General features: G+C 53.3%; 7 protein-coding genes across 7 annotated transcripts; 2 read left to right on the top strand and 5 right to left on the bottom strand.

The window, feature by feature from the left end:
• Nucleotides 1-361: 361 nt before the first annotated feature.
• N7498_006914 (NADH dehydrogenase [ubiquinone] 1 beta subcomplex subunit 7) lies at nt 362-803 on the bottom strand (the record flags this gene model as incomplete). The annotated part of the gene is made up of 3 exons (XM_058453976.1): nt 362-466; nt 560-681; nt 752-803. The coding sequence occupies 3 exons, from the start codon at nt 801-803 to the stop codon at nt 362-364; spliced, it is 279 nt and encodes a 92-aa protein (XP_058306225.1).
• Nucleotides 804-1,214: 411 nt separating this feature from the next.
• Nucleotides 1,215-3,435, top strand: N7498_006913 (putative APSES transcription factor; the record flags this gene model as incomplete). Its single annotated transcript, XM_058453975.1, has 3 exons — nt 1,215-1,256; nt 1,355-1,541; nt 1,604-3,435. The coding sequence occupies 3 exons, from the start codon at nt 1,215-1,217 to the stop codon at nt 3,433-3,435; spliced, it is 2,061 nt and encodes a 686-aa protein (XP_058306224.1).
• A 1,880-nt stretch (nt 3,436-5,315) lies between these two features.
• N7498_006912 (uncharacterized protein) lies at nt 5,316-7,028 on the top strand (the record flags this gene model as incomplete). Its single annotated transcript, XM_058453974.1, has 1 exon — nt 5,316-7,028. One exon carries the CDS (start codon nt 5,316-5,318, stop codon nt 7,026-7,028), a length of 1,713 nt encoding a protein of 570 aa, XP_058306223.1.
• Nucleotides 7,029-8,364: 1,336 nt separating this feature from the next.
• Nucleotides 8,365-10,980, bottom strand: N7498_006911 (threonine/serine exporter family protein; the record flags this gene model as incomplete). The annotated part of the gene is made up of 1 exon (XM_058453973.1): nt 8,365-10,980. The coding sequence occupies one exon, from the start codon at nt 10,978-10,980 to the stop codon at nt 8,365-8,367; it is 2,616 nt and encodes an 871-aa protein (XP_058306222.1).
• A 4,308-nt stretch (nt 10,981-15,288) lies between these two features.
• N7498_006910 (Mis12-Mtw1 family protein) lies at nt 15,289-17,194 on the bottom strand (the record flags this gene model as incomplete). The annotated part of the gene is made up of 5 exons (XM_058453972.1): nt 15,289-15,844; nt 15,901-16,069; nt 16,124-16,291; nt 16,346-16,912; nt 16,963-17,194. 5 exons carry the CDS (start codon nt 17,192-17,194, stop codon nt 15,289-15,291), a joined length of 1,692 nt encoding a protein of 563 aa, XP_058306221.1.
• Nucleotides 17,195-17,906: 712 nt separating this feature from the next.
• Nucleotides 17,907-21,563, bottom strand: N7498_006909 (putative phosphatidylserine decarboxylase Psd2; the record flags this gene model as incomplete). Its single annotated transcript, XM_058453971.1, has 7 exons — nt 17,907-18,080; nt 18,141-18,892; nt 18,952-20,463; nt 20,517-20,952; nt 21,022-21,237; nt 21,302-21,346; nt 21,420-21,563. The coding sequence occupies 7 exons, from the start codon at nt 21,561-21,563 to the stop codon at nt 17,907-17,909; spliced, it is 3,279 nt and encodes a 1,092-aa protein (XP_058306220.1).
• Nucleotides 21,564-22,280: 717 nt separating this feature from the next.
• N7498_006908 (putative MFS glucose transporter) lies at nt 22,281-23,791 on the bottom strand (the record flags this gene model as incomplete). Its single annotated transcript, XM_058453970.1, has 2 exons — nt 22,281-23,639; nt 23,693-23,791. The coding sequence occupies 2 exons, from the start codon at nt 23,789-23,791 to the stop codon at nt 22,281-22,283; spliced, it is 1,458 nt and encodes a 485-aa protein (XP_058306219.1).
• Nucleotides 23,792-23,858: the final 67 nt, after the last annotated feature.

The following is a 23,858-nucleotide window of genomic DNA, read 5'->3' as shown; positions in this document are numbered from 1 at the left end:
TTCGATACGAGAAAACTAACTCGGATATTCAACCTTGCGAGTTAGTTAGGGTGACGTGACTGCTGACAAATTCATTATGGGTCATTGGGGCAGCTCTGGAGCCCCAGTGTAACCTCTTGTGCCTCTTACTTGAGCGACGACTGAGATACTGAGGGATCTGAAGGGTCGAATCGAGAGGCAGGATCAGCCGCCATGGGGCGGCAATGCAGCCAATATCCTGCGGATGCCCATATGGGCAAGGCGAAAAAAGTCCCAACGCCAAAAAGGCAGTCCATGAGCAGTCTCGGTATATCGTCTATGTACATAACCTGCTGCTGGCCCAGCAGTCCTGACTGCGCAAACACACACGCAAAGAGCAGCTTCAGTTGCTACGGGCGCCGTCCTTGGCAGCCCGAAGCTCGTCCATCTTGGCCACGCGCTTCTTGAACTCGTCGTACTGGCACTTCTCGTAGGAATGTCTCTCGTCCTAGCGATTCAATTAGCTGGTGTCGGCCAAAGGGTGCGCCGCTCGATTGGTCGGAGACAGATTGAGCGGTTGTCGGGAGATACAATAGCGTACCTCGCACTTCCAGGGAAGGTAGTACTCTGCTTGCCGGCACCGGTTCAGCGGGATCAGAAGGTGCGCGCAAGAGTCTCTGTACTGCATGGGGAGGCGGGCCTCGGACATTTCCTGGCGGGTTGCTGGATGTTCGGGTTAGCTTTCATGTCATGGGCGGGCTTCGAAAGTTGTCCAATGGCCAGGAAATCTCACCGGAGGTCTCCGCGAGGCCCACAGCACTCTTGACCGACTCGACGACAGTCATTTTGGCAGGAATTGGGGGTTTAATGGCGTGGGGAAGAGAGGAGCGACGAGTAGGACTTCGAGGTTGGCGTTTGCACCGTTTCGCTATGTTCCTTTGCTTCCCGACGACACGTGACCTCAAATCACCATATCACATGACATACACTAAAGAGGACTAGCGCCTAAAATCCACTTTACGCGGTCTCATCGCGTCCCTGCCTGCGCGTCCCTGCGATGACACCCCAGCTCCACCTGGCAAATCGTGTCCCTACGCTCTCGGTCCGACTTTGAGTGTGTGCAATGTGTCAGGCGCCGAAGCATTAGTGACTCAATTCTTTTGTAGATCCTCGAGGGATTACGGGCGCCAACGTGCGTGCCCTATCGCTGCTCCGAATCGCTTTCGCTCTGACGGCGGCTGCTGGCGATATTCACCATGGCGGGGATGGAGTCGATATACTCGGCTACCTACAGCAGTGTATGTATCTCACTGGATATTTCCCTGTCTGCTTTTCATCTGCAGAGCATTTCCCCTCGTTGTTTTCCTTTCGCGGTGTTCTAACAAGGCTTTTCTAGGTCCCGGTGTATGAATTCAAAATCGACGGTGACAGTGTGATGAGACGCAGAGGCGATGACTGGGTCAATGCAACACACATCCTCAAGGCAGCCGGCTTTGATAAGCCTGCAAGAACTCGAATTTTGGAACGAGAGGTACAGAAGGGAGTGCACGAAAAAGTCCAGGGAGGCTACGGCAAATATCAGGGTATGGACCTCGAGGATGGCAAGGGAAGAAAGTGAACAACTGCTTACAGCCATGATCTACAGGAACATGGATCCCCCTTCCAGAGGGCCGCCAGCTTGCAGAGCGCAATAGTATCTTTCACAAGCTAGCCCCCATCTTCGATTATGTTGCTGGAGATCGCAGCCCCCCACCAGCGCCAAAACACTCGTCGGCTGCTTCAAAGCCACGAGCACCACGCAAATCTACTAATCGTTCTGCTGCGACAGAGGTCTTCAATGTGGTTCAACCGCAGCGAAGTATGGGCCCTCCGACCCTCCCGCACGATCAGTACGAAATGGCCGCCGGGTTTGATGACAACGATTCTATTGAACAGGCGACTCTTGAATCATCGTCCATGGTAGCGGATGAAGATATGCTGCAGATGTCCCATGGAGGACGCAAGCGTAAACGGGGCATGAATGAGGCGGCTGTCATGTCTATCAGTGAACAGGAGCATATTATTTACGGTGACCAGCTCCTGGACTATTTCATGACCGTGGGTGATGCACCACAAGCCACACGGATTCAACCACCGGAACCTCCCGCTCATTTCCAAGTGGATCGGCCTATCGATGACTCTAGGAACACGGCCTTGCACTGGGCCTGCGCGATGGGCGACTTGGATATTGTGCACAATCTCCTTCACAGAGGGGCCAATGTAAAGGCACTGTCGGTCCACGAAGAGACGCCGCTTGTCCGAGCCGTCTTGTTTACCAACAACTACGAGAAGCGGACCTTCCCCGCTTTGTTGGATCGTTTGCAGGACACCATCTCTTTCCGGGATTGGTTTGGAGCCACACTTTTCCACCACATTGCTGAAACCACCAGAAGCAAAGGCAAGTGGAAGAGTTCCAAGTACTACTGTGAGGTCCTTTTGGATAAACTGTGTAAGACATGCTCGCAAGATGAGATGGACCTGTTGCTTTCATGTCAAGATGACAATGGTGATACTGCTGCTCTCGTGGCCGCTCGCAACGGTGCATTTCGCCTCGTGCATATGCTGCTCAATCATTGCCCCCGAGCGGGTGACCTGATGAATAAGAAAGGAGAAACTGCGAACAGCATGCTTCAACGCTCTCACAACATCGATCAAGATATCCCGCCAGCTCCCTCATCGGTCACCATGGCCAACGATCATTTGGATGGTGCAGGCGGTGAACTCATGCCCTCGGGTCATCAGTCTATGGCTCCGCCAGTGGATTCCGCTGCAACCTCCGATCTGCTATCGAAGATTGGCACAATCATGGTGGAGGCCAACAAGAAGCTTGCGGGGACATATCGTAATTCTAAACTTGAACAGCTGGATTCCAAGGACGTTGCCAATCCCGAAGCACTGTTTGAGCAGCTGGAATCGGATCGTCAGAAGATCCAGAAGCAAGTCTCCGCCCTCGCCGCTAAGGAAGCGGAGTATGAACCCAGTGATAGCCAGATGGGGCGATATGAGAAGCTGCGGGCCAGCTACGAGTCTCTGCTTGAGCAGACACACCATACTGCCCTTGCTCAACAACTAGCTGCTGCCGGCCCGGTTGTTTCAACTACAGATATGTCTTCACTCGATCCGGACGAGCTAATGCACCGCTACCAACTGGCCCGCGAGCTGTGCACCGCCCAGAAGACACGCCGCGACACGGTGAGACACCTGGCTCAGCAGACCGCCGATGCGGGCGTGAGTACCAAGTTCGACGTGCACCGCAAATTGGTTGCTCTAGCCACAGGGTTGAAGGAAGAGGAGCTGGATCCGATGGCGGCCGAGCTGGCAGAGACCCTAGAGTTCGACCGAATGAATGGCAAGGGCGCATCTCCGGGCCCAGAGCACCGGCTACGGAATGAATCAACCACACTCTCCTCGGGACCGGGCGTGCCCGTGGATGCGTAGGGTGCATTCGTTCCGACCCATCTCTGTATCCGTAACGACTTTCCTTCTTGCGCTTTACTACTCCGTCTGGCGCCTCTGCAGTGATTGGCCAGCAGATACCCCTATTGCTTTCGTTCGTTTTCGTGCTTTCGGTTTATTTCACTTTCTGACCGAGAGATTCTTTGATTTTCGGGATGATTGGAGAGGTTCAGGCCGTTTTACCCCACGGGGGAACTGTCAAGGCATGTACATAGGCAACAAATCTAAGCTTTCGAGACGCTTAGCAGTCAGGAGAGGTCTAGTCTGGTCCATTCTACGCCCATAGTTTACTCTGAACCCTAAGAAATTAGCGAGGCGAGGTGATCGTGTAAGCCTTCGGCAGTGCGCAACGCGATTTGACTGCCACGCAGGATCGGCTGGGCCTATCGTAGATCCCAATCACGCTAACTTCCAATGGTTTTCTCTCCCACGAACTCCGATCTCACCGACGGTCACGATCGATCATGTGTATTTCCAGTGTGTGCGGTGTACCGTACTCCCGGCAGCATCAGCGATAGCCAGGCTATTGGCTGCGCACACGCTCTTGGCAGCGGTTCCAGGGGCGACGTGAGACGCCGCTGGGACGACGATGGCGGCCACGTCGGGGGCGGCGCTAGCGTCCCCCAACCAATCGAACGGGCGGAGATGTGACGAGCCCAGAACGCTGGTCCCATAGGGCGCTTGATTGGATGGTCGCCGGCATTCAGCTCACTCCAGTCGCTTGTGTTATCGTTGTCAGTATCACTTGGTCTTGCCACCGTCCAGAGCTCCGGGATGAAAAAGACAGGAGAATAAAGGAATCGTTCAAAAGTGCAGCGTGGATGAAATGTCCACACACACGTACTAGTCTCCTTTTGGACTGGCCCTGTGCCTGGACGCCCTGATGCCTCAGGCACCCAAATACATTCCCCACACCATCTCAGCATCCCAAACTCTCGCTCTTCTCTCACACTCTCATCCTTCCCCCCTCTAATCTTCGCTTCTTTCTTTTTTTTCCTTCCCGTCTGCATTCTTTCATTCGCAGCTCGCATAGTTTGGGAAAAGGTTAAACGTCCAAAAAAATATCTCCGTTGCAAATAGTTCTCCGATTCGTTCCGCCCCTGACCATTGCTCGCGTCTGGCCCGAGTCTCCGATCTTCGATTCGATCTCTTGCCTCAGGTACGGCCTCTTCACGATCACGACTGGACTCGACACCGTCTTTCCGTCGCTCCGTTCCGTTCTGGCTTGTTTGTGACTCGCCTTTGTTCGTGTTGCCGCCTTCGCCGAGACTTCACCACCGCGTCATCTCTTTCTCTTTCCTCTCTTTTCTTCATCTGGGACTTGCAGAGCATCTCCCACAATCTTCTCGTTCTTTTTTCTCTCCTCGAGAGACGCCATTTCGATATTCGCATAATTTCCATTCGGGGACCTTCCGTCACCTTTCGCTGGTTTCACACCACCCGCACCTCGGCTACTGCCACCGACCTCGAAAAAAAATCAACTCTGCTGTACAGCTTGATAATATTGGCATCCTGCACCTGCCATCTGCATCGTTGAGCTAGTCATTCGCTATTACTGCATACCTTCACGTGTGGTAAGCGAGGCCGTCTGCCTAACCGGGGGGATTTATTCACTGACAGGTGCCTGTTCCAGTATTTGCGACTTCCGTCTTCACAATCTATCGTCTCGTCGAATCTCACTCCTGAATTCCGACCGTTCTCGTCATAGACCTCATAATCACCTAATCATTCGGGAAACAAAAGCTCGAAGCTTCGTGGTTGATCCCGAGCGCTTGCCGATCCCGTAACGGAAACCCGAAACGCGCCCCCGTCCGCTATAGCCTTTGCACATACCTCCTCTCCGCCTCACACCCGACTCTTCGATGACTATGAGCATGGACGCTGGCGGTCTTGCTCAAATGACTTACAACAACAACTTCAATAATGGCACTTCTCTCGGCGTGCCGGGCTCCGGCTTCGCCTCGCGAGGGAAGGGCTCTCACATCAAACGCCTGAGTATGCCTCCCCAGGTGGCCACTATCGACGAATCCCAGCCGTCCGCTTCGATCTCGACCCCGCGCACCAGCCGCTCGCATCTCTTGGCTGGCCTGCGAACCGCCCCCCGGTCTGCCACCATTCCCTCGAACCATCAGCAGCAACCTGGTATGGACAGTGGACGTTTCGCCGGATCCAAACGAGGAATGGATCGGGTCCCTCAAACTGCTACAGGAGCCGGATTCCCGCAGCACAGGTACTCTTCGAACCACGGGATGAATACGCAGCAGAATCGTCCGGTGTACACTCTGCCTGAGCAGGTGCTCGCACCTCCCACGTTTGATGACTCGGGCATCGATGAGAATATGTACGCGGAACTGATGTCGACCAACCTCTTTCTGGCTGCACAGCAGCAACGTCTGCAACAACAGCTGATCAACGTCACCGCTGCTGCTCAGCAATTTCAGGGTCTCACCCTGGGAGGAATGTCGCTCCCCCAGCAGCAGGCTGTGCGCCAGGCCATGCCTTCTCTCAATATGAATATGTCCGGCATAGGATTCTACCAGCAGCAGCTTCAGCAGGGTGTGCAGCCAATAGTGCAGCCAGTTCATGGCCAGCCCGGCTTGTTCTGCGTCTACAACCCTCTCACCGGTCAGCAGAGCTACATAATGGACAACAGCGCCCAAGAGAATGGCTCGCCGCAGCCGTATGAACATCACTCGTCAACCCAGCAGGTGCCACAGTTCCGTGCTGAGATCTCCCCGCCCGCGGACTCTCATCCTTCTCCGATGTACTTCTCGCAGCCGATCTCCCCTCCCAGTGGCACTCCTTCGCCGCCAGTCGAGTCTGCAAACGCTTTCCGCCGGAATCACAGGAAGAACACTTCGTTCAACCCTGCACTGAAGACGAACATCGATATCACCAAGGCAAATGTCGGCTATGGCCCTCGGTCGGCTGCTCTGCCGCCTACGCCTGCCACTGGCACCTTTGGCCCCGGTCAAGCTCGTGCTGGTGAGCACCCCGTCCGTCAGCCCCGTGGACCACCCTCCCTCGAGGACCTCGTGGCCAAGCCTACTTCCAACCACGAGGGCAGCAAGAACTTTGCTACCCGCCAGCGGCGCCGTGCCGTTCACAACTTGGTTCGTGCTGGAATCGAACGTCGGGGCGACTCTCGTAGCTACGGATACAACAGCAGTGGTGGCACCAACACACCGGCCAGTGAAAAGGAATTCACCTTCTCGGATGGTGATGACGCTACTGTCCGCAGTGGTAGCCTCTCCAGCAAGCCCAGCCTGGGCAGCCTTCGCGCGGCGGCCAATGGCGCCATTGGATCTGAGCGAAAGGAGAAGACCGGCCGTGATCGCAATTCTCTTGACAGCCCTTACTCCAGTGCCACCCCGACCAGCGAGGATGGCTACTTTGGGTCGAAATTTACAGATGTTCACGCGGATCATGTCCCCTCGCCGACGGGTACCTCGTCGCCTTCCGTGGCGGCCGTCGTCGCAGGTCAGGGGCAGCAGCCGGCTCAAGCACCAGAACGCCGCAAGACGCCGATGCTTGTGTTGTCCAGCGCTGAAAAGCGAAAGACCCCTATCATGTAATGCCAAACATCATGTGACAGCGACGTATGACTTTTCTTCCCTGGCGGACTTTATGTCCTTTTCTCGTCTTTTTCTGTTGCCTAGCCCTTTTTTCCTTACATGGGGAGCCGAAATGGCCCCTTTCCACTCCTTTCTTTATTCCTCTATCCTGACAACCTGTCAGTGATATGTGTGCGTGTGTGTGTGTGACGAACGACCTGCATCAGTCTGCAATGACTCTTTTCTGATTCGTGATTGAACCATTTTATTTACTCTCTTCTCTTTCCTGGCGTCGTATCAGTTCCCTTTGTGGGCGTTGATACGATCCATCTATTACTGCCTTCTAAGTCGAGCATCATCAGCTTTGATTCTGGAATGAATGCGTCGGAAGCCGTCGTTTCTCTTTTCGTGGTTTTTGAGTTTCTCTCGTACATCCGGTCATGTACAGGTTACTCTTTGGCCCCTGCTGTTTTAGGGCTCTTTATTGCAATACATAGCTTTGCAGCTCAGTTCTGGTTTTATGTAGTCTGTAGATTGTAAAACGTATAGATTCTAGTAGCTTCGGCCCTGAGGTCGTGCCCAGGTAGCTGCTTTGGTATCGACTTAAGGCTAATACGGGAGGATTAAGGTTGACTTGACACAACGTTGGCTTCAAACTGCCAAATGCCTACCCGTGTGCACCCTATTAAGATAGCTGGAATTGGAACGAGAATTGTAGGAAGAGGAGGATGATACTGTGCATCAAATAAAGCATCCCAAGTCCAAGGCAAGCTGGTATAGACTATGTAACTCGTAGAGACAAGCATGTATACAGCAATCAAGCCAAATGTCAAAAACAGTAGCAAAATCAAACCAAACAAATTGTTACCTAGATGCAATAGAGATCCGCTGAGACACCCCAAAAACAGACGGCACAAAGATTAAACTCGCGCCAAGAAAGATATCAAAAGAAAATTCGCAAAACTGGGGCCTCGATGATTTTCAAAAGGTCGTGACTCGTGTATTCGTAGCTTCTATGTATGCCCGGACATGCGTCCGGGTGTGCTTGAGTCGATACAGGCTTTGTCGGCGAGGGACGAAAAAGAAGATAAAATAGACGTCCAGCACGGCATAACTCCAATTTCAACGGCCAGAAATAAAGCAGGGTTGCCTCATGTTGACGCTGCTCGAGGGTATAAAGGCAGGTATTGACGCGAGATTTCGACGGTTTGGCACTGCGTGTGCTCGGGCTCGGGATGCGAAATGTTCAAGAAGCTCGGGGTGGTAGAGACGCTGGAAGGGGGTATCGATGGAATGCGTAGACGCAACAAGTATAGGGGTTAGAGGTCGAGTCTGAAGTGGAATGGTAAAATGGAAATTAAAAGCTGAAAAGTCCACTGCGCTTCTTGCCCAATGGATAGACAACTAGTGCGGCCAAAAACAGGCCGACGGTAGTCCCGATGGCGACCTGGACCATGCCGTAGCCGATGTCGAAGACGACGCCGTAGCTCTGGTTGCGTGCTTCAGCGGCAGAGAGGTTCTTTGCCGCGTCAACAAAGCCCTGCGTGCCGTTGGCTACAACTGCGTAGGGGTTTCGGGTCATCTCCTCTGCTGAGGTGATGCCCGAAATAAGAGACCCGCTAGCAGCGAGACCAGAGGGGACCAGGACAAATATCGCGGGGAGCATGGCTGCTGCTGCTAGCCCGTGACGGAGGCGACTATAGCAATTGCCCATGACTCCGATCACGAAGGCCCCAAGGGCGTTCGAGACTTGCGTGTTGGAATAGAACCGCTTGGAGCTGAAGTAGCTGACGACATAGCCGGCCAGGGAGATAACCAGCATGATGGGGATTTGCTTCCACTTGGCGTGGTTGACAATGGCGAGGCATGCGGTGAAGATCAGGACGAAGGGGAATCGCTGGAGGTATTCGTTCGTAATTGGGCTAGCGGGACACGTATACGCTGTCGAGGCCTCGGGGTCTAGCAGGCCATACACGGCGGTGCCAATTGTGATACCGAACCCGAGGAAGAGGGAGTAAATGATGGCGTATACCATGCGTACTGAGCCTGCCACGATGCTGCGTGACTGCAGCTCTAGACTAGCACAGAGAACAGTATACCCGGGGAGTATGAGGGCAATGGAAGATTGTGCTAGAGCAGAGAAGCAGAATAAAGATTCCCCTTGGAATCGGATACTTCCAAAGGCTCGAGCCAGGAAGGAGGTCAGCACTGCAGCCGAGATCTCAAACACGTTCGAGTACAAGCTCGACTTGGGCGATAGAATCAGCTGCAGCACACCGAGTAGACAGCCTAGCAGAAAGGCGACGGGCATGTCGACCGGCCGCGCATTAAAAGCAAACGGGCCAACCGACGCGCTTGCACAGCCGTGGGCGAAGATGAGGAACAAAATGTGGTACTTGCTCCGCCTCTTCATCGTTTCATCCAACCGCTGGATAGCCTCTTCGACCCCGATTACGTCGTGAATCACCTCCTTGTAGATCTCATGTACATCAGCCAGCTTGCCCAGGTCGATTCCCTGGCTGGACCGGACGACTTTGACTTCGGTCGTGTGTGTGGAGGCATCGTCGAAGGAGATGATCATACAGCCCGGGATGTAGAGGAATTGGCCATCGATCTCGAGGACGCGTGCAGTCATCCGCATGTATTCTTCCAGGCGATGGGTCGGGGCGCCATACTTCATCAAGGCTCGACAGAGCCTGATCAGGTACCGTTGGCGTTGAAGAAGCTCAGCGATGTGAACCGTGATTCGAATCTCATCTTCAAGCTGGGGCCTTGTGAAATGACGTGCAACTCCCTCGACGGCATTGCTGCTGCGAGACCGCTTGAGAATGCCAATGGGAGAGGGGTTCTTGATCGAGGAGCCGGCAAGAGAGGTGCTGGATCGACTGGAGGATTTCTCGTACCACTTCTTGGGCCGATTTGCCTTCCAGACGGAGTCTTCATCAGGGGAGGAACCACGTCCGCTATAGTCGGTAGAGGCACTCCCCCGTCTGGACTCGCCATACCGGCCCTGGTAGTAAGATTGACCGGACTGCTGGTCGTAGAGTCTGAGTATAGACGAAAGGATACCTCCCCGGTTATGTCTCGGCCGCTCGAGCGAGTCCCGGTCCTCAGACGGGGTATCGCGGCTGGACACCAAACCAGGAGAAGGAGGACGGAAGCGAGTCAAAAAGTGAAGGTCCGGTCGTGACATTTGGCGCACAGTAGTTTGAGTTTCGTAGTTGCGCGGTGTAAATCGCCCGTTTATGAAGCCAGCTTCATTGTCGATCAGGGTAAGCTCGTCAAAGAGTTGATGCTTCTCAGGAAAATTGATCATAGGAACCTCATCCCCATCTTCAGTAGGAAAAAGAGCCTCGATGGGAGTAGAGGCAGTTGATGATACAAGACTGGAGTGGGGACTTGGCTTCGGAGATTTTTGAGAACTGAGAAGGGATGCAAGCCGTTGAGCTCTTCCCTGCACATAGGATATTGCACGCCCCTTGTCATTCGTAACGGCACTGATCTCATAGTCCCCTGTCTCCGATGAGGCGGACCGGACGTCGATCGTCAAGCCAGTGACATCTGGTGACGCGGTAGAGCTCCGTTGCTCTGCTGATCTCCCTCTTTGGGGATCCGTGGTTCCCCAATCCTGGACACGAGGAATGTTGGCGGTAGGCAGAGGTCTCTGGGGGAGCACAGAAGTGCCCCTACGGTCCAGTCGGCATTCGCCCGAGTGGCCGCCTGTAGGCTCCTTGAGCTCGAGCTCGTCCGTGGTGAACTTGACGCGATTGGTGTTTTTGAGAATGCTTGCATTCCGATGCGTGCCTTGAGCTCCACCCCCCAGCTTCAGCTCCTGATACGTCTGCTGGCCCTGTGAGCCATCTTCCAACGAAGTCGATGGCGAGCTGTGTGACACCGGGGGTGTTTTGCTGGATCCCAAGTTATCGGACGCGGGACGGCGAGATACTGGAAGGTGGAAGTAGCCCCCCGCCATGGTTTCTTTTTTCTTTTTTCTTTTTTCTTTCTCCCTTGGGTAATTCTCTGCCTTCTTTTTTGTCTATCTAGGATATGATCCAGCACACTCGATTCTTCTGAAAATAGTCAATCTGCCAATAGCAAAACAGGTGGTCAAGCGGGAGGTGATCGACTGTAGCCTGGCAACAGACAAACAGGGTCAGCTATGTGAGGTCACATCGCCAGGAGCTCTCCTCTTCGGAAACTCCTGTGGAGCTCTAGAGGCAAGGGAAAGTCCTGCAGGCACTCACCTTAATAAAGTTGGTAGCAAATGAAAGGCTTTGGTTGGCCACAAGGATTGACGCGGTCTTGGACACCAGAGCGAGCTTGTCACGACAGGGAGAGACGTGAAAAGAGCCCTGCTACCAGGAATGACAATTATATCATCGATACATAACCAGTAATTTTTCATGGGTATAAATAAAATCTGAAGGGAGACTGAAGTAAAGAAGACGCGAGACTTGGACTGATATAACAGATGGTGGATGCCACAACCCCGGGTGTATCTTCTATTTACGCGGCTAGAGGCAGACTACAAAACGCTATAGTTTTAGTTGGGAAGCACACAGACCACATGAGCTTGAAGCCAAAAGGGCTTTGGTCGAGTTTGAGGGCATGTAGCCGCTTAGGGTGGGGGGCAGACATGGGGATGGCTTTTCCGTGCCGGTTTCCCAGACGCCAACCGGGGAAGGTTTCTTTTTCGCCACGATGATAAATCACCGGGGGTCCGGCACCTGGGGCCCAGTATCCAGTCAGAAAAGGTTGAATGCAGAGAAAGAAGTCCTTAGATCTCATTTGGAGCTGGCATTGCGCCGAAGCTGGAACCCGAAACCCGTGGGTCCTGGTGGGCACCAGGATCGACAGACAGGATTGTAGCTTATCGAATGGGTAATGGTCGAATCTTTCCGGATCAGCAGCGTAGTCCGATGGTTCAGAATTTAATAAAAAAAATTTAAAAATAACAAAAATCAACCCCTAGAAGGTCAGGAGGGAAGCCAACGGGGGGTGAGCCCGAGCTTCATTGACAAAGGAACCAACGGGCAATTCTGGTTCCACGGAAACCAGGAGGTACCACAAGTCACCAGCGCAGAGTCAATGACAAAGCAAAAACTGATTTCCTATGAAGAAAAGGTTGAAGATATCGGAGTTCTGGAAGGCGAGTGGGGCGAGACTCGTGAGGATCCACGACCGAGACGAAGTATGTGTTATGTTGTCCTGGATGCTGGATGCTGGATATGCTACGCCGAGTGAACATGTTAGCTATGCTAGAGCTATGTGCTTTGTGTGATAGGAAGATGTGTCAATTACGAATCTGTCCAGACCAACCCCCTAGAAATCAGGGGTTATGCAAGATGCCTCGTTCCTGCACATATCTACGCAGTGGATATGACGCGTTGACGGGTGTACGTACGCTGGTACTTGCTCACATCGAGACATCGGAAGGAATCTTCTTGCTCGGAGGCAAGTACCCTGGTCAACAAACAAACCCTGGACTTGCTGAATCAATCGAAAGCTTCCCCACCGTACAACACAGCACCATTCGGTCATTCGTTTGCCTCTTCCATTACTTCGTTTATCCACTTACATCGGCCCAACGAATACATGGACTGACGCGCATGTCCTAAATTCTGAACTTGCAAGTCCCTCATGATGTCAACCAGTGTCTCAGAGAGTCATTGCGCGTCACTGTACTACCCATGTTTACCCAAGGGGAAGGCCCAGAACTTGATCTGCTGAAGATGCGATTAAGCTTTCCGTAGCCCTGGATCCCTCCGGCACCAACGATCTGACCCGGTTCTGGACCCTGGAACCTACTCGGCTCTTGCGCATACCCTCACTGCTCTCGAATGTATCACGGGTAAGATTCGTCTCATTGACGAACTCGAGGGCTGGAGTTGCGCGAGAACCGGGACGCAACTCTCTACTCTCGGCCCTCTCTGCAGCGATGCGACCGCAACGCCCTCAGTACTACCCTTCGCCTCCTCCTTGAAGGTCGCACAGCCCCTCCTTTCAAGGTTCAACTGGTTTTGCCGAGGGTGGCAGTCCTCTCTGGATGCAGGGCCCAATACCTCATCTTCATGCCGGCATCGCCTGCTCTCACAGTGACACGCATGTCCTACGCTCAGCCCGTGTAGGAATGCGTATCGGCAAGACTGTGGGTGCCTGACACTATGCCCATGAAATGGTGATTCCTTTGCGTTCGTAATTGCCGACGGGTACGGATTGGTGTTGGGTTGCAGTGGTGCACGGTTGAATCTTAATAGACCTTCCAACCTGACCAAACTTTGCGAGAACCATTGCACGCCTCGGTCCCGGCGATCCAAGGATCGATCTCAGAGTGAATGCTAATCTTGAACAACTCAAACTGAAGTAAAACACTCCAACGTGCGGTGTATCCAACCTCGGCGAAGCAAGTAGGAATATCTGATATGCGTAAGATAACGCACATTTTGGTCCACAGCCAATTGATGGATCCTCGGATGCCACGCTTGATCGTTTCACTTTATCAGACCCGCTGACACATCAGCTTGTTCACATTCCAGTTAGTGAGTTCGACCGGTCGAGACACTAAATCTGTGATCCACACACCCCAATATCTATCTCTATTAGATGTCATGTGGCATAGTACATCACCTAAGCAAGCAAGGCAGAAGTTGGAAAATACACTGGAATCTGGTTATCAGTGTCTGTTTCTTAGTCTCCATTCTTTGGCAGAAGGTTTACCTACGTCCAAGAAATATTGGTCCTGACCTCGTCCTAATCCCAAGCTTCTCATTGTTCAAGTGGCGCCGCATGGCATGCAGACCATCCAAGATGCAACCAATTCGCAAGGCAACAGGTCCTAAGCCATGTATGCTACAAACACCCTCGGTATAGACCCAAAGAAACCATCCAATACCCACTCCCGCGGTAAGGGTTTCCAGCTGGATATCGACCGGGATAAGTACCGGGGAGAGAGTCCTTCCTAACACAGACACGAAGACCAGAAGATCAGTGCAGCCAAGGCCAACCAAGTCCGGTCCCTAGATCCCGCGTCGTGCATCTGTCGTCCAACCACCTCACGTCTGTAACCTGTGCGGTCCGTCCTTGCGGCTCCAAGGATCGATTTTGCCACGCTGCTGCAAGCGATCGCGTCGACGATGCATGATCTTTGCCGTTTACTCCACGTGGGTGACTGTGGGACGATGATGCAGTTGTGTGCGTGCATTTGATATATTTTCCGAGGTTGGTTCGGCTATGTATGTCATCCTGCATCTTGTCTGCATCAATCGTGTTTTATATTGTCTGCATGCCTTCATGCAGCTGCAGCCGCAGGGGCTATCTATAGAACAATTGAGCTTTGTTTTAAATTTGGCCTCAAATTTGGTTCGAGCCGCAACATCTTTCCTTGATAAGTCTTGGAAAGTCGTGCATATGCAAAGGACTTGGCCGCAGTGAAAAGGTATATTCATAGTACCGCTCGCTTGGATTTGCTTTTCGATAAGGGGCAAACCCTCTACTCCAAGATATCCACCGGGATATACCATTAACCCACGCTGCAGGAGTAGGCAACAACCGGGCTATCGAGGTTATTCTCAAAAGGATTGAGGTAAATTGGGCACAGTTTCCACGAGATGAGACACACAAGCAGGCGAATGCGGCCAAATGGACAGCAGTTCTACACAAGCATTGGAGAATAGTTCAAGCCGTGCGGCGCTTTCAACAGCTTCATTTTGACGTGTGAGTCAAGACATGGTCAATTCAATTTGATATGAGGAGGCTCCCTGAAGAAACCTTTAAGACATCCAGGAACTATAAGTCTAATCATATAAGCCGTTTGCTTTTTTGATGCGTTTCAGGAGAAATGTTGCACCAATATGGACTAGGCTAGATAGACTGCGGCAAATCTGTAGATGCGGATGGATAGGCATCATTTGCACGGTTGTATCTTCAAGTATCAACTCAACGCTAGTAGAATTGCTCATAGCTCACTATCCACGGCAATGCTGACTGCCAAAAAGGAAAAAAGGAAGAAGAAAAAAAAAGCAATCCAGATTCAATCCTTCGCGCGGTAAATTAGACATCACACAACACCTAAACTCCAGTGCCTGCGGAATGATTGCAATGCATCCCATCCCGACCCTCATTGCGCCGTGCCACCCACCCTGAATGGAGGTGGATTCGTCAAGATCGTCAAATCAGTCAATCCGTGGCCCCTCCTTACGCTAATCTCAGAAGCAGTAGGTAAACGGGAGAAGAAAAAAAAAATCGCTGAAAAAGGTAAGAGAATTGGAATACTCGCAGATCACTACCGCCTCTCAACCCGACTGAGTGCCCCCAGGATAATGCCAATGTCTTCCCGGGGTCGTTCGGCTCGTTGAGAAGGTGGCCGCTCTTCGTCATCATCACCTTCGATTGCGAGGCGTTGCTGGGTATTGAACGCGTCACGCTCTTCGAGACGCCGTGCACAGGTGCGCAGGATACGAGACGAGACTGCATCTGCGGTCGTCCTGTACATTTCAATATCATGAATACCAGCAGCAAAGGAATCCAGTGTAGGCGCGAGAACAGTGGTAATGCGGGAAAGACGAGAGGAGACGGTAGATGGGGACATAGGGGGTTGGGTTGTAGATGAAGACGAGGGCTCTTCTGGTTGTGGTTGGACTTTTGCTGAAGGATCAAGTGATGCAAGTATAGATTGTTGTGAGGGGTCGAGGAGAGCGGAGTCGATCTGTTTGGGTGAGGGTTTCTTGGGATATCTTTCGGCCTTTGCCTGATCGGAGGGACCTGTGCCCCTTTCACTGATGCGTGGAATAGGCGGTTGTTTAGAAAGTGCATTCAGAGCATGTCGCTCCTTTTGAAGCCTGTCAAATCAAGTTAGCACTGCAAATTTTGTGGGCAGGACAAAGGGGTTGCCTACTTTTGTATTTGTTCCTCCAGATCCTTGATCTTATCTGTATTCTGTACGTTCCTTGGATTCGGCTTCTTCACGACCACTGTCGGGGGATTCACGTCTTCGCGGCTAAACCAGTTTGAAAGCCCCGAGTTGGATGAGAATTCCTTCACTAAATCTTCTTGGATCGCACGGGCTATATTCATGTCAGCTTTACTATCTCTACTCGGGCAGGCGACGGAGAAATTACCTGCTAGTCGTGCACTCTGATCGTCAGAGTGAGAACCCAAGCGTTTGTCTCCCAAAGCACGCGTTGCACACCAAATCAGAAGCTGTCGCATCCTGCGCGGCTCGGGAAGACCGTCGTCCGCAATATGTTTGTAGAAATCAGCTGTGCTGACCTCTCGGTGAGGTAATGCTGTTCAAATAGATTAGCTTTGATGCCGCTATGGATATGCCGAAAAGCTCTTACCGTTAGAAGCTCCCGAGTCAATCAAGGAGCTGGCTCTTCGTCCCCGCAACCCCAAGCTGCTTCGCCGTTGACCCTTATCCGATTTACCCCCTCTCAGCTCCTTGTTCCGCTGAATGACCGGAGTGTCGGCGATGGGTAGAGCGATTTTGGTACCCGCGGGTGGTTGATCGGGAGACTTGAAACCATTCTGTTCAGTGGGTTTCGGCTTTCCAGGTCGCCCCCTTTTGCGCTTCTTCTCCTCGGGTTGATATTCCAGCGGTTCACGAGTCCCTGATGAACGCGTCGCACTCTCCAGTTGAGGTTCGTGCTCGGTATCTGCGCCTTTCGCTGTTCCCCTCGTGGGTCGCCTGGTCGGAAGTTCGGTCGTTTGGCCCTTTACTGGCACCGGGCCTGCTCTTGCTTTCTCCTCTGCTCGCTTCTTCGGTGGTCGTCCTCTGCGCGGGGTGGACTTTGGAGGCGCATTTTCCACATCTGAATGAGAAACCTCGGGAACTGCTTCAAGTGATGGCCGTGGTTTCTTAGATGGCACGATAGAGAATTGGAATCCATCTGCGTCCTCTTCATAATCTGTTGCAATAGAAAGGGGGTTCAGCACTCAGTCCATGGCCCTCACAAACTCCCACTGTCAGTATTGTAACACTCACCCGCTTTCCGCTTGCCATCGTTTATGATCTCTTCCAACCCCTGTTTACTCGCGCTGTTTCGTGTAGTCCGCCGTTCGCCTCTGCCGGCTCCATTAGACGCGGGCGCGGACCGCGATTGCGCCTGAAAGGCCGCCATTGCTATCGACCCCAGCGGTTCGCGGCGCTTTGTTTTGGTCGAAGGAGGCGCCAGGACCACGATGGTCATGTCAAGAGCGGGTCACGTCGAACCGTCGGTTGGTGGTGATGTTGGGCTGGAAGATAGTTCAAGGGCGTGGACCTCCCAAGGTCTGGCTTGCGCGTCTTTCACTCGCGAAGTAATGGCCAGAGTCCCTCCTGTCAAATAAGTCGCGACGTAGTACGGCTGGTCGCGTTGGCGCAGGTCTGAATTTGATTTCCGTTACCCGGTTCAACGGTCGAGATACGTCCTCGGTCGGGGTTGAGCCGGACGCGTGAAAAGAACCGAGTCTAACCCGAGTAATGGTCGCATGCGCAATAGTGAGGGCTCGAATAGCACAACGCCCGCAATGCGCAAGAAGGAGAGCTGCGGGCGGCAAGGGTATGGAGGGTTAAGGTGGGTTGGAGGGATTCGAGCACGCGGTTGTTTTGGTCGGGGCGCGTGGAGCGCTAGTCCGTTTTGGGCCGCCCCTCTATACTTCGCTGCAGTTCACATCTACAATGGAGAGTATTCGAGTTTGTTGGAGTCTATTCTAGTCAATTGATTGAACTCAATGTTAAATGATGTATTTCTTAATGTTTTCGAGGAAAGGATCGTGGTGTATCATGGCAGGTGTGCTACTAGATGATCGCTATGAGCCCAAATGAAACGCCAATTCTGCAAAGCACTCAATATATCCAATGAAGAAAAGCACGGGTTGCGGACGGGAGTTGAGCCCAGCCCATTCGAGCAAAAATGACAATCAATGGATGGTGGCGCCGAGCGTGGCCGGGTTGCTCGGAGGCCCCTGGCTGCCTTCAATACGCCGCTTGGCTTCTTGCATCTCCTCCGCAGTGACGTTCTCCGCCTTCTTCGGCATGTCCGGCTCATGTTGAGGCATGTCGGGACTGTGACCGACAGACATGCCAACTCGGATCTGTGGTCAAACGTGATAAGCATATGGGAAAGTGAGAAGGCATGTATCATGGGTTCTTACCAGGGTCTCCAGGGCACCTTTGGAGTTATCCACAAGGTCTCTATCAAAGTTGACCACTCCCTCCTCAAACAAGACCAGCAGTGTACTGCCGCCAAACTTGAAGTACCCAAGCTCTTCTGCCCGGCGGACCTTTTCGCCCGTCTTGCGAGTGATCACCGTGCTACCGACCATCATGGCTCCCACACAGACGACCATGACGCGGCCATGCGCGACAGAGTCAATCGGGACCAAAACTCGCACATTTTCGCCATACACATCTAGTGCAGAGCGGATGGCCATCGGGTTCACCGTGTAATACTCGCCTTCGATGGTCTTGGGCTCTCCCATCACCCCGTCCACGGGGACGTGAAACCGGTGGTAATCCTGAGGCGCCAGGCGGAACACACCCACAGCGCCGTTGCGGTACCGAGCAGCATCCTCGGGGTAGGCATCGCCCAGCAATCTCTCGACGGAGAACTCTCGGCCTTTCACCCAGATGCTGGTGGCTTCGTCGATTCGATCGAAGACCACGCAGCGGCAGTCGGCGGGAGACACAACGACTCTGGGGTCATCAGGAGCCGAACACGGGCGAGCCTCGGGCTTCAATGCGCGATAAAAGAACTCGTTGAAGTTGCGGAATTTCTCTACGGGCATGAGGACCTCTGACATATCCAACTGGTGGAAATTGATGAAGTCCCGGATCTGACTGGCGGACGCCGGGTCGTCGTACTTCCGTCCTTGTTTGATACTGAGAGAACGCAGAACACGACGAACTGAGATGACCTACGTTAGAACACAATACTTTTTGAAACGACATCATGAGAATACTTACTTCTCTTCTTTTCCATGTCCCTGCTCTTGAGCCCCTTGTAGAGCAAGCGGATTCCGAGACGAACATAAACACTCATGCGTTCCTCATTGATCTGGCCCGTGATCCGGTCCTGGACAAGAATATTGGCCGAATTGGCTCCGAGTTTGTATCCACCGTAGGAAATCTTGGTAATGACCTTGGAGTACCATTTTCGCTGGGCCTGGCTGGAGGTCACAAAGCCGCCCATAACGAGATTGTCAACCTGGCGCCAGTCACTGCTGGCACATGTGGCAATATGGGTGATGATATCCGCATCCGATCGTTTGCCAAGGCGAGGCTGGTGGCATAGGGGGCATTCTCGAATTTCTACCACATGTTCTACGCCTCTCTCATCTCCGAGGTCATCGGGCCGCAATTCATCGTCGTTCGAGCTGGGCTGTTCATCGCTAGAGACGGTTGGAACAGCTGTGCCGTGCGGGTCAGTATTGGGGGGCAAGACTGTGCTAGATTCTAAAGCGAGCTCGTCACTGCTGCTGGATGGCTCCTCACTTTCTTGGCTTCCGACTGACGATGGTGTAAGTCCAGGTCCTCGGGGAAGGGATGGTATGACGGAATTTCTTTTTTGTAGGATTCGCAGAGTGTCTTCCAGACAGATCACAGATTGGTCAAAGGTCAAGTCGGCTGTTTCTGTTTCGCTGGACTCGTTCCCGGCACCGAATCGGTGGAAAAAGCTATCGATGGTTGATTCCTTCAAAGTGGATCCAAGTGTGTCGAGCATCGTGGTCATTTCAACCTTGTCGATGCGGCCGCTGTCGTCCGTGTCGTATTGTCTCAGCATAAGTCTCCAGAACTGCTGTCGGAGTGCACTATATGGTAAAAACTTTGCTCTCATATGCAGCTCGGGAGTATGCTTGTCCTCCCATCTGTCCCGGTTCTTGAGGGTCAGGGGGATCAGGTAGGGCCGGAATCCTTCTTCATCTGTCGGGGGAGGGGGGTCGTTATTGTCAAGGGGAAGCGTAGAAGAAACATGAAGTGTGGTGCTGCTGTCCACATTCTGACTCGGTTCTTCTGGGACAGACGTGGGAGGAGCTTTGGTGGGAATCGACAAAAGAGACTGGCTGGAGACGGAATTTCCAGAGTTACGCGTCTTCAACGTAGGCCGGCCCATCTTGGAGAGACTCTTAGATGATGGCGACGGGCTGACAGCAAATCCAGAAGTGGTCTTGGGGACCGGGCTCGGTTCCTCAGACTCAACAAAGTGATACAAACCAGACTCAGGGTCTGCCTCTGGCGCCGACTGGATGAGGGTCTGCAGAGGGAAATTGGCAGAGGCGACAAAGTCGTTGCCCGAAAACTTGTCTCGATCCATCACCGTGAAGCTGATGGTATAGGTCTGTTCGTGTTTCATGACCTGAAAGACCATCTTCTCGTGGTAAACCGGGTTCAAGTTGTGCCGCACGACAGGTGTTCTGAGCGTCTTTCTCCCTAGCGAAGTAACGACGAAGGGGTCCATGTCGAACGACGTTCGTGTCACTGGGAATTCAGATCAATCGCCTGCTCACAATGTACATGGAGGAAATACTTACCATTCCGCTCCGGAGGAAGATCAGTCACCCGAATGATTTCTATAAATACAATACCTTGGACACCACTTCCCGAGCCTGAAAATTGGTACGCTCGTGCAGCCAAGGACTTGCGTCTCAAACGAGCTAGTCGAAGGCGCCGTCGGCGCTTTTCGACAATCTCCGGCTTCGACAGATCATCGGTCTCGTCGGAGGTCTCTTGGTCGTCGAGGTCGTCGAGGTCTTCGGCAGCCGGAATCTGGTCAAGCTGATCATCCTCCTCACCGGTGCACACCAGGCTCTTGAATTTCCGGTATGTGTCCGAGGGCGATGCGGCGAGATTCGCGGAATCGGCGAGCGAGAACTGCAAAAGGATTTCACCCGAGACGTTGCTGTCCTTCTTCTTCTTCCGATTCGAACGCTGCGACAGTCGTTTCGAGTTGAGAGTGTACCATTTGGGCTACATGTCCAGTCAGCCGTTGTGTTCGAGCCAGTTTGTTTCCCAACCGGGGCGTAAAACTTCACCCACCTCTTGACTGATCTGCCCCTCCTCGAAAATATCCTCCAATGCGATGTCGAACTCGCCCAGGTAATCCTTGCCGAATCGATCATGATCCCAACAGATACATTCCAACAGAGGTACGCCCACCACGGGCATTTCGAATGAGACGTTCCATTCCGGGTTTAGTGTCTTCGGGATTGTCGGCGTCGATTGTCTCGCGTCTCCTAATGTCACCACCAAGTACTGTTCTCGTGCGTTAGTACGCCCGTCTGATATCCCGGGGACGGCCTTGTCCGTGGCTGCTTACCGGATCACTTGTCCCACCTCGATCCTTGGCTGCGAGATTTCGTCCCTACACGAACCATTACACCCAAATTAGCCGACGAGTTCGGGAGGTGCAGAGGACTGAGAGTAGGCTCGCTTACCTTAATCACGGACACTTTAAGCAAGAGAGGCTTGGTCTCCACAGACCGCGTAGGACTGGTACTCCTGCTCTGTCCGGGCGTCGAGCTCGAGCTTCTGGCGGACAGATGCGAGCTCAGCCTCTGTGGGAGTGGTAACCGGACCATGACGGATAAGCAGCAGCGGACGTGTGCCGAAGAGACGCGGGAGACGCAGAAGAGAAAAGAGGCTGAGAAGGAGAATATCAATCGGGAGGCCTGGCCTCCTTTGGACAAGCCCTGAAAGGTGGCTCGAGTTTCCCCAAGTTACGCGATCAGCGATCAGCTCGGGTCGATCCCAGCACGTAGCCAAGACAAGTGCCACCCACGGGTACCAAAGAACGCCGAACACTGCGCGGGGTCTGGTTTCTAAGGCAATTGGGCGGTTCCAATGGATGCTTAGGGGGTGAAATTGAGAGTCCAGTACACAGAAGGAGGCTCGAGAGCGAGGCAGAGCGAGGGAGAGGGGAGAACGACAAATCGTGGGGCCTGGCGAGACACAATGCAATTGACGTTTTCCCAACGACGTCAATTTGAGGGTCGATCCGCTTCTCCACTCAACCTGGTTGTGCACCGCCATTTCATATCTCTACCTATTCTCTCCCTGGACAATCCTCCTCGTAACCGTGTTAATTTAGTTACATGTATAGATAGTCCTTAGGGATATACTATGTTATCTCACCACGTCAAGCGACGCACTCGAAATGCAAGGGGTCCACTCGCCACGGTGGAATGTAATACCCCCGCATCCTCAACGCTTCCGAACAGATTCTGTACGGTTGAAACCGGAACTAATCGATTGCACCTGATTTGTGTTGATCTCCAAGTCTACTATTTCTAGTGCCTCTAGTCCTGGCGTCGATCTACCCGGCCCCAGACTTCGTCGGCATTTGCCTTGCCCTTGGTCTCCGGCACCCACCGGTAGATGAAGCAGCCCAGGAAACCCGCCATGACCGCGAATATCCAGTAGACCTTGCCATGACCCCCTAGAGAATCATTGAGTATGGGGAAGAACTGCGCCACAATAAAGGTTGCTGTCCAGTTGGCCGCTAACGCACAGCTTTGCGCTGCCCCAACCGCCTCGGGTCCCACGAGCTCGGACGCCAGGATAAAAGGGACGGGGCCCAATCCCACGGCAAAACACGCCACGAACAGCAGTGCAGCGGTCGCGGAAACGATCTTTTGGTCGAACTGCATACCCAGGGCCAAGAGGACGGAGCTGCAGCCCATGCCTCCGATGCTGAGCAGAAGGCAGGTTTTCCGGCCGATACGATCTGGCAAAGGCGAACACGCTAGTGTAATAATCAGATTAAGTGCGGATATTCCCACTGTTAGTAACGCAGCGGTGGTGGGCAAGATGCTCTGCAGCAGGGAGACGCTGTACATGATGATGCTGTTGACCCCGGTAAATTGCTGGGCAATCATCACGCCCATGACAGCGATGATGGCGGGCCGGTAGTACGGGTCCCGAATGGCCTGCATGATTGTGACGGACTGTTTGGGGATCTGGTTGCCTGCTGGCGGAGCAAGCAGAGACTCTTCTTCACCCGAGGCAGGAGCGGCGCCCGCCGTTCTCCAGATTTCAATCTCGGCGCCAATGTCCGCGTCTCGGCCGCGAATGCGCTGCAATACCTTGCGAGCCTGGCTCAACTGATGATTATCAACGAGCCATGCTGGACTCTCCGGCACCATGAGCAGTCCTAGGAGCTCCAATGCTCCGATCACGCCAGCCACGGCAAGAATAATCCGCCAAAGGCTGTCACGACTCCAGAAGTATCCAAGTGTCTGGGTCAATAGAATACCCACGTTCGTCATGACCTGAGTAAAAGCACCGAAAAAGCCCCGCGACTCCGGAGGCGAGATTTCCGAGACATAGATGGGGCCCACCACAATAGCAGCGCCCGACCCAACTCCGGAGAGAAACCTGCCCAGGGCCAGGAGCGGGATGGCCGGTGCCAGGGTTTCTGCCACAGGTCCCAGGATAAAGAAGACTGTCGTTGCTCGTAGCGCAAAGCGGCGTCCGTACTTGGTCGACACGGGCCCTGCCAGCAGGGCCCCGACCAGTCCGCCGAGGGTATAGATCGAGGACACCAAGCCGAATTGCGACGGGGTCATAGGGAGACATTGCGGCAGGCCATAGGGGGCCGAAGAATGGACTGATTTCTTTTCACACGTTACGACTGCCTGGGGGGCATTGAGCTCAGCCTATTCCCGGGTGTCAGCAGGGTTTCAGTGTTGCGGACTCATGCGATCCATACCAAGTGGTAACCAAACTGGAGCGGGCCAAGAGTCGTGACGAACACGAGATAGATCAGGTATGACGTGACTCTGGATTGAGTCAAGTCACCTGTAGCCATGGCGAAGTTGTCCAACTAGTAGTTATTAGAGTAGGGTTGGAATCAAAGGAGAGAGCAGGATGACGTT

The sequence above is a fragment of the Penicillium cinerascens genome (assembly GCF_028974065.1).
Source record: "Penicillium cinerascens strain IBT 15544 chromosome Unknown contig_9_segment0_segment0, whole genome shotgun sequence".
NCBI lineage: Eukaryota > Fungi > Ascomycota > Eurotiomycetes > Eurotiales > Aspergillaceae > Penicillium > Penicillium cinerascens.
This window is presented reverse-complemented; position numbering and strand designations above follow the sequence as displayed.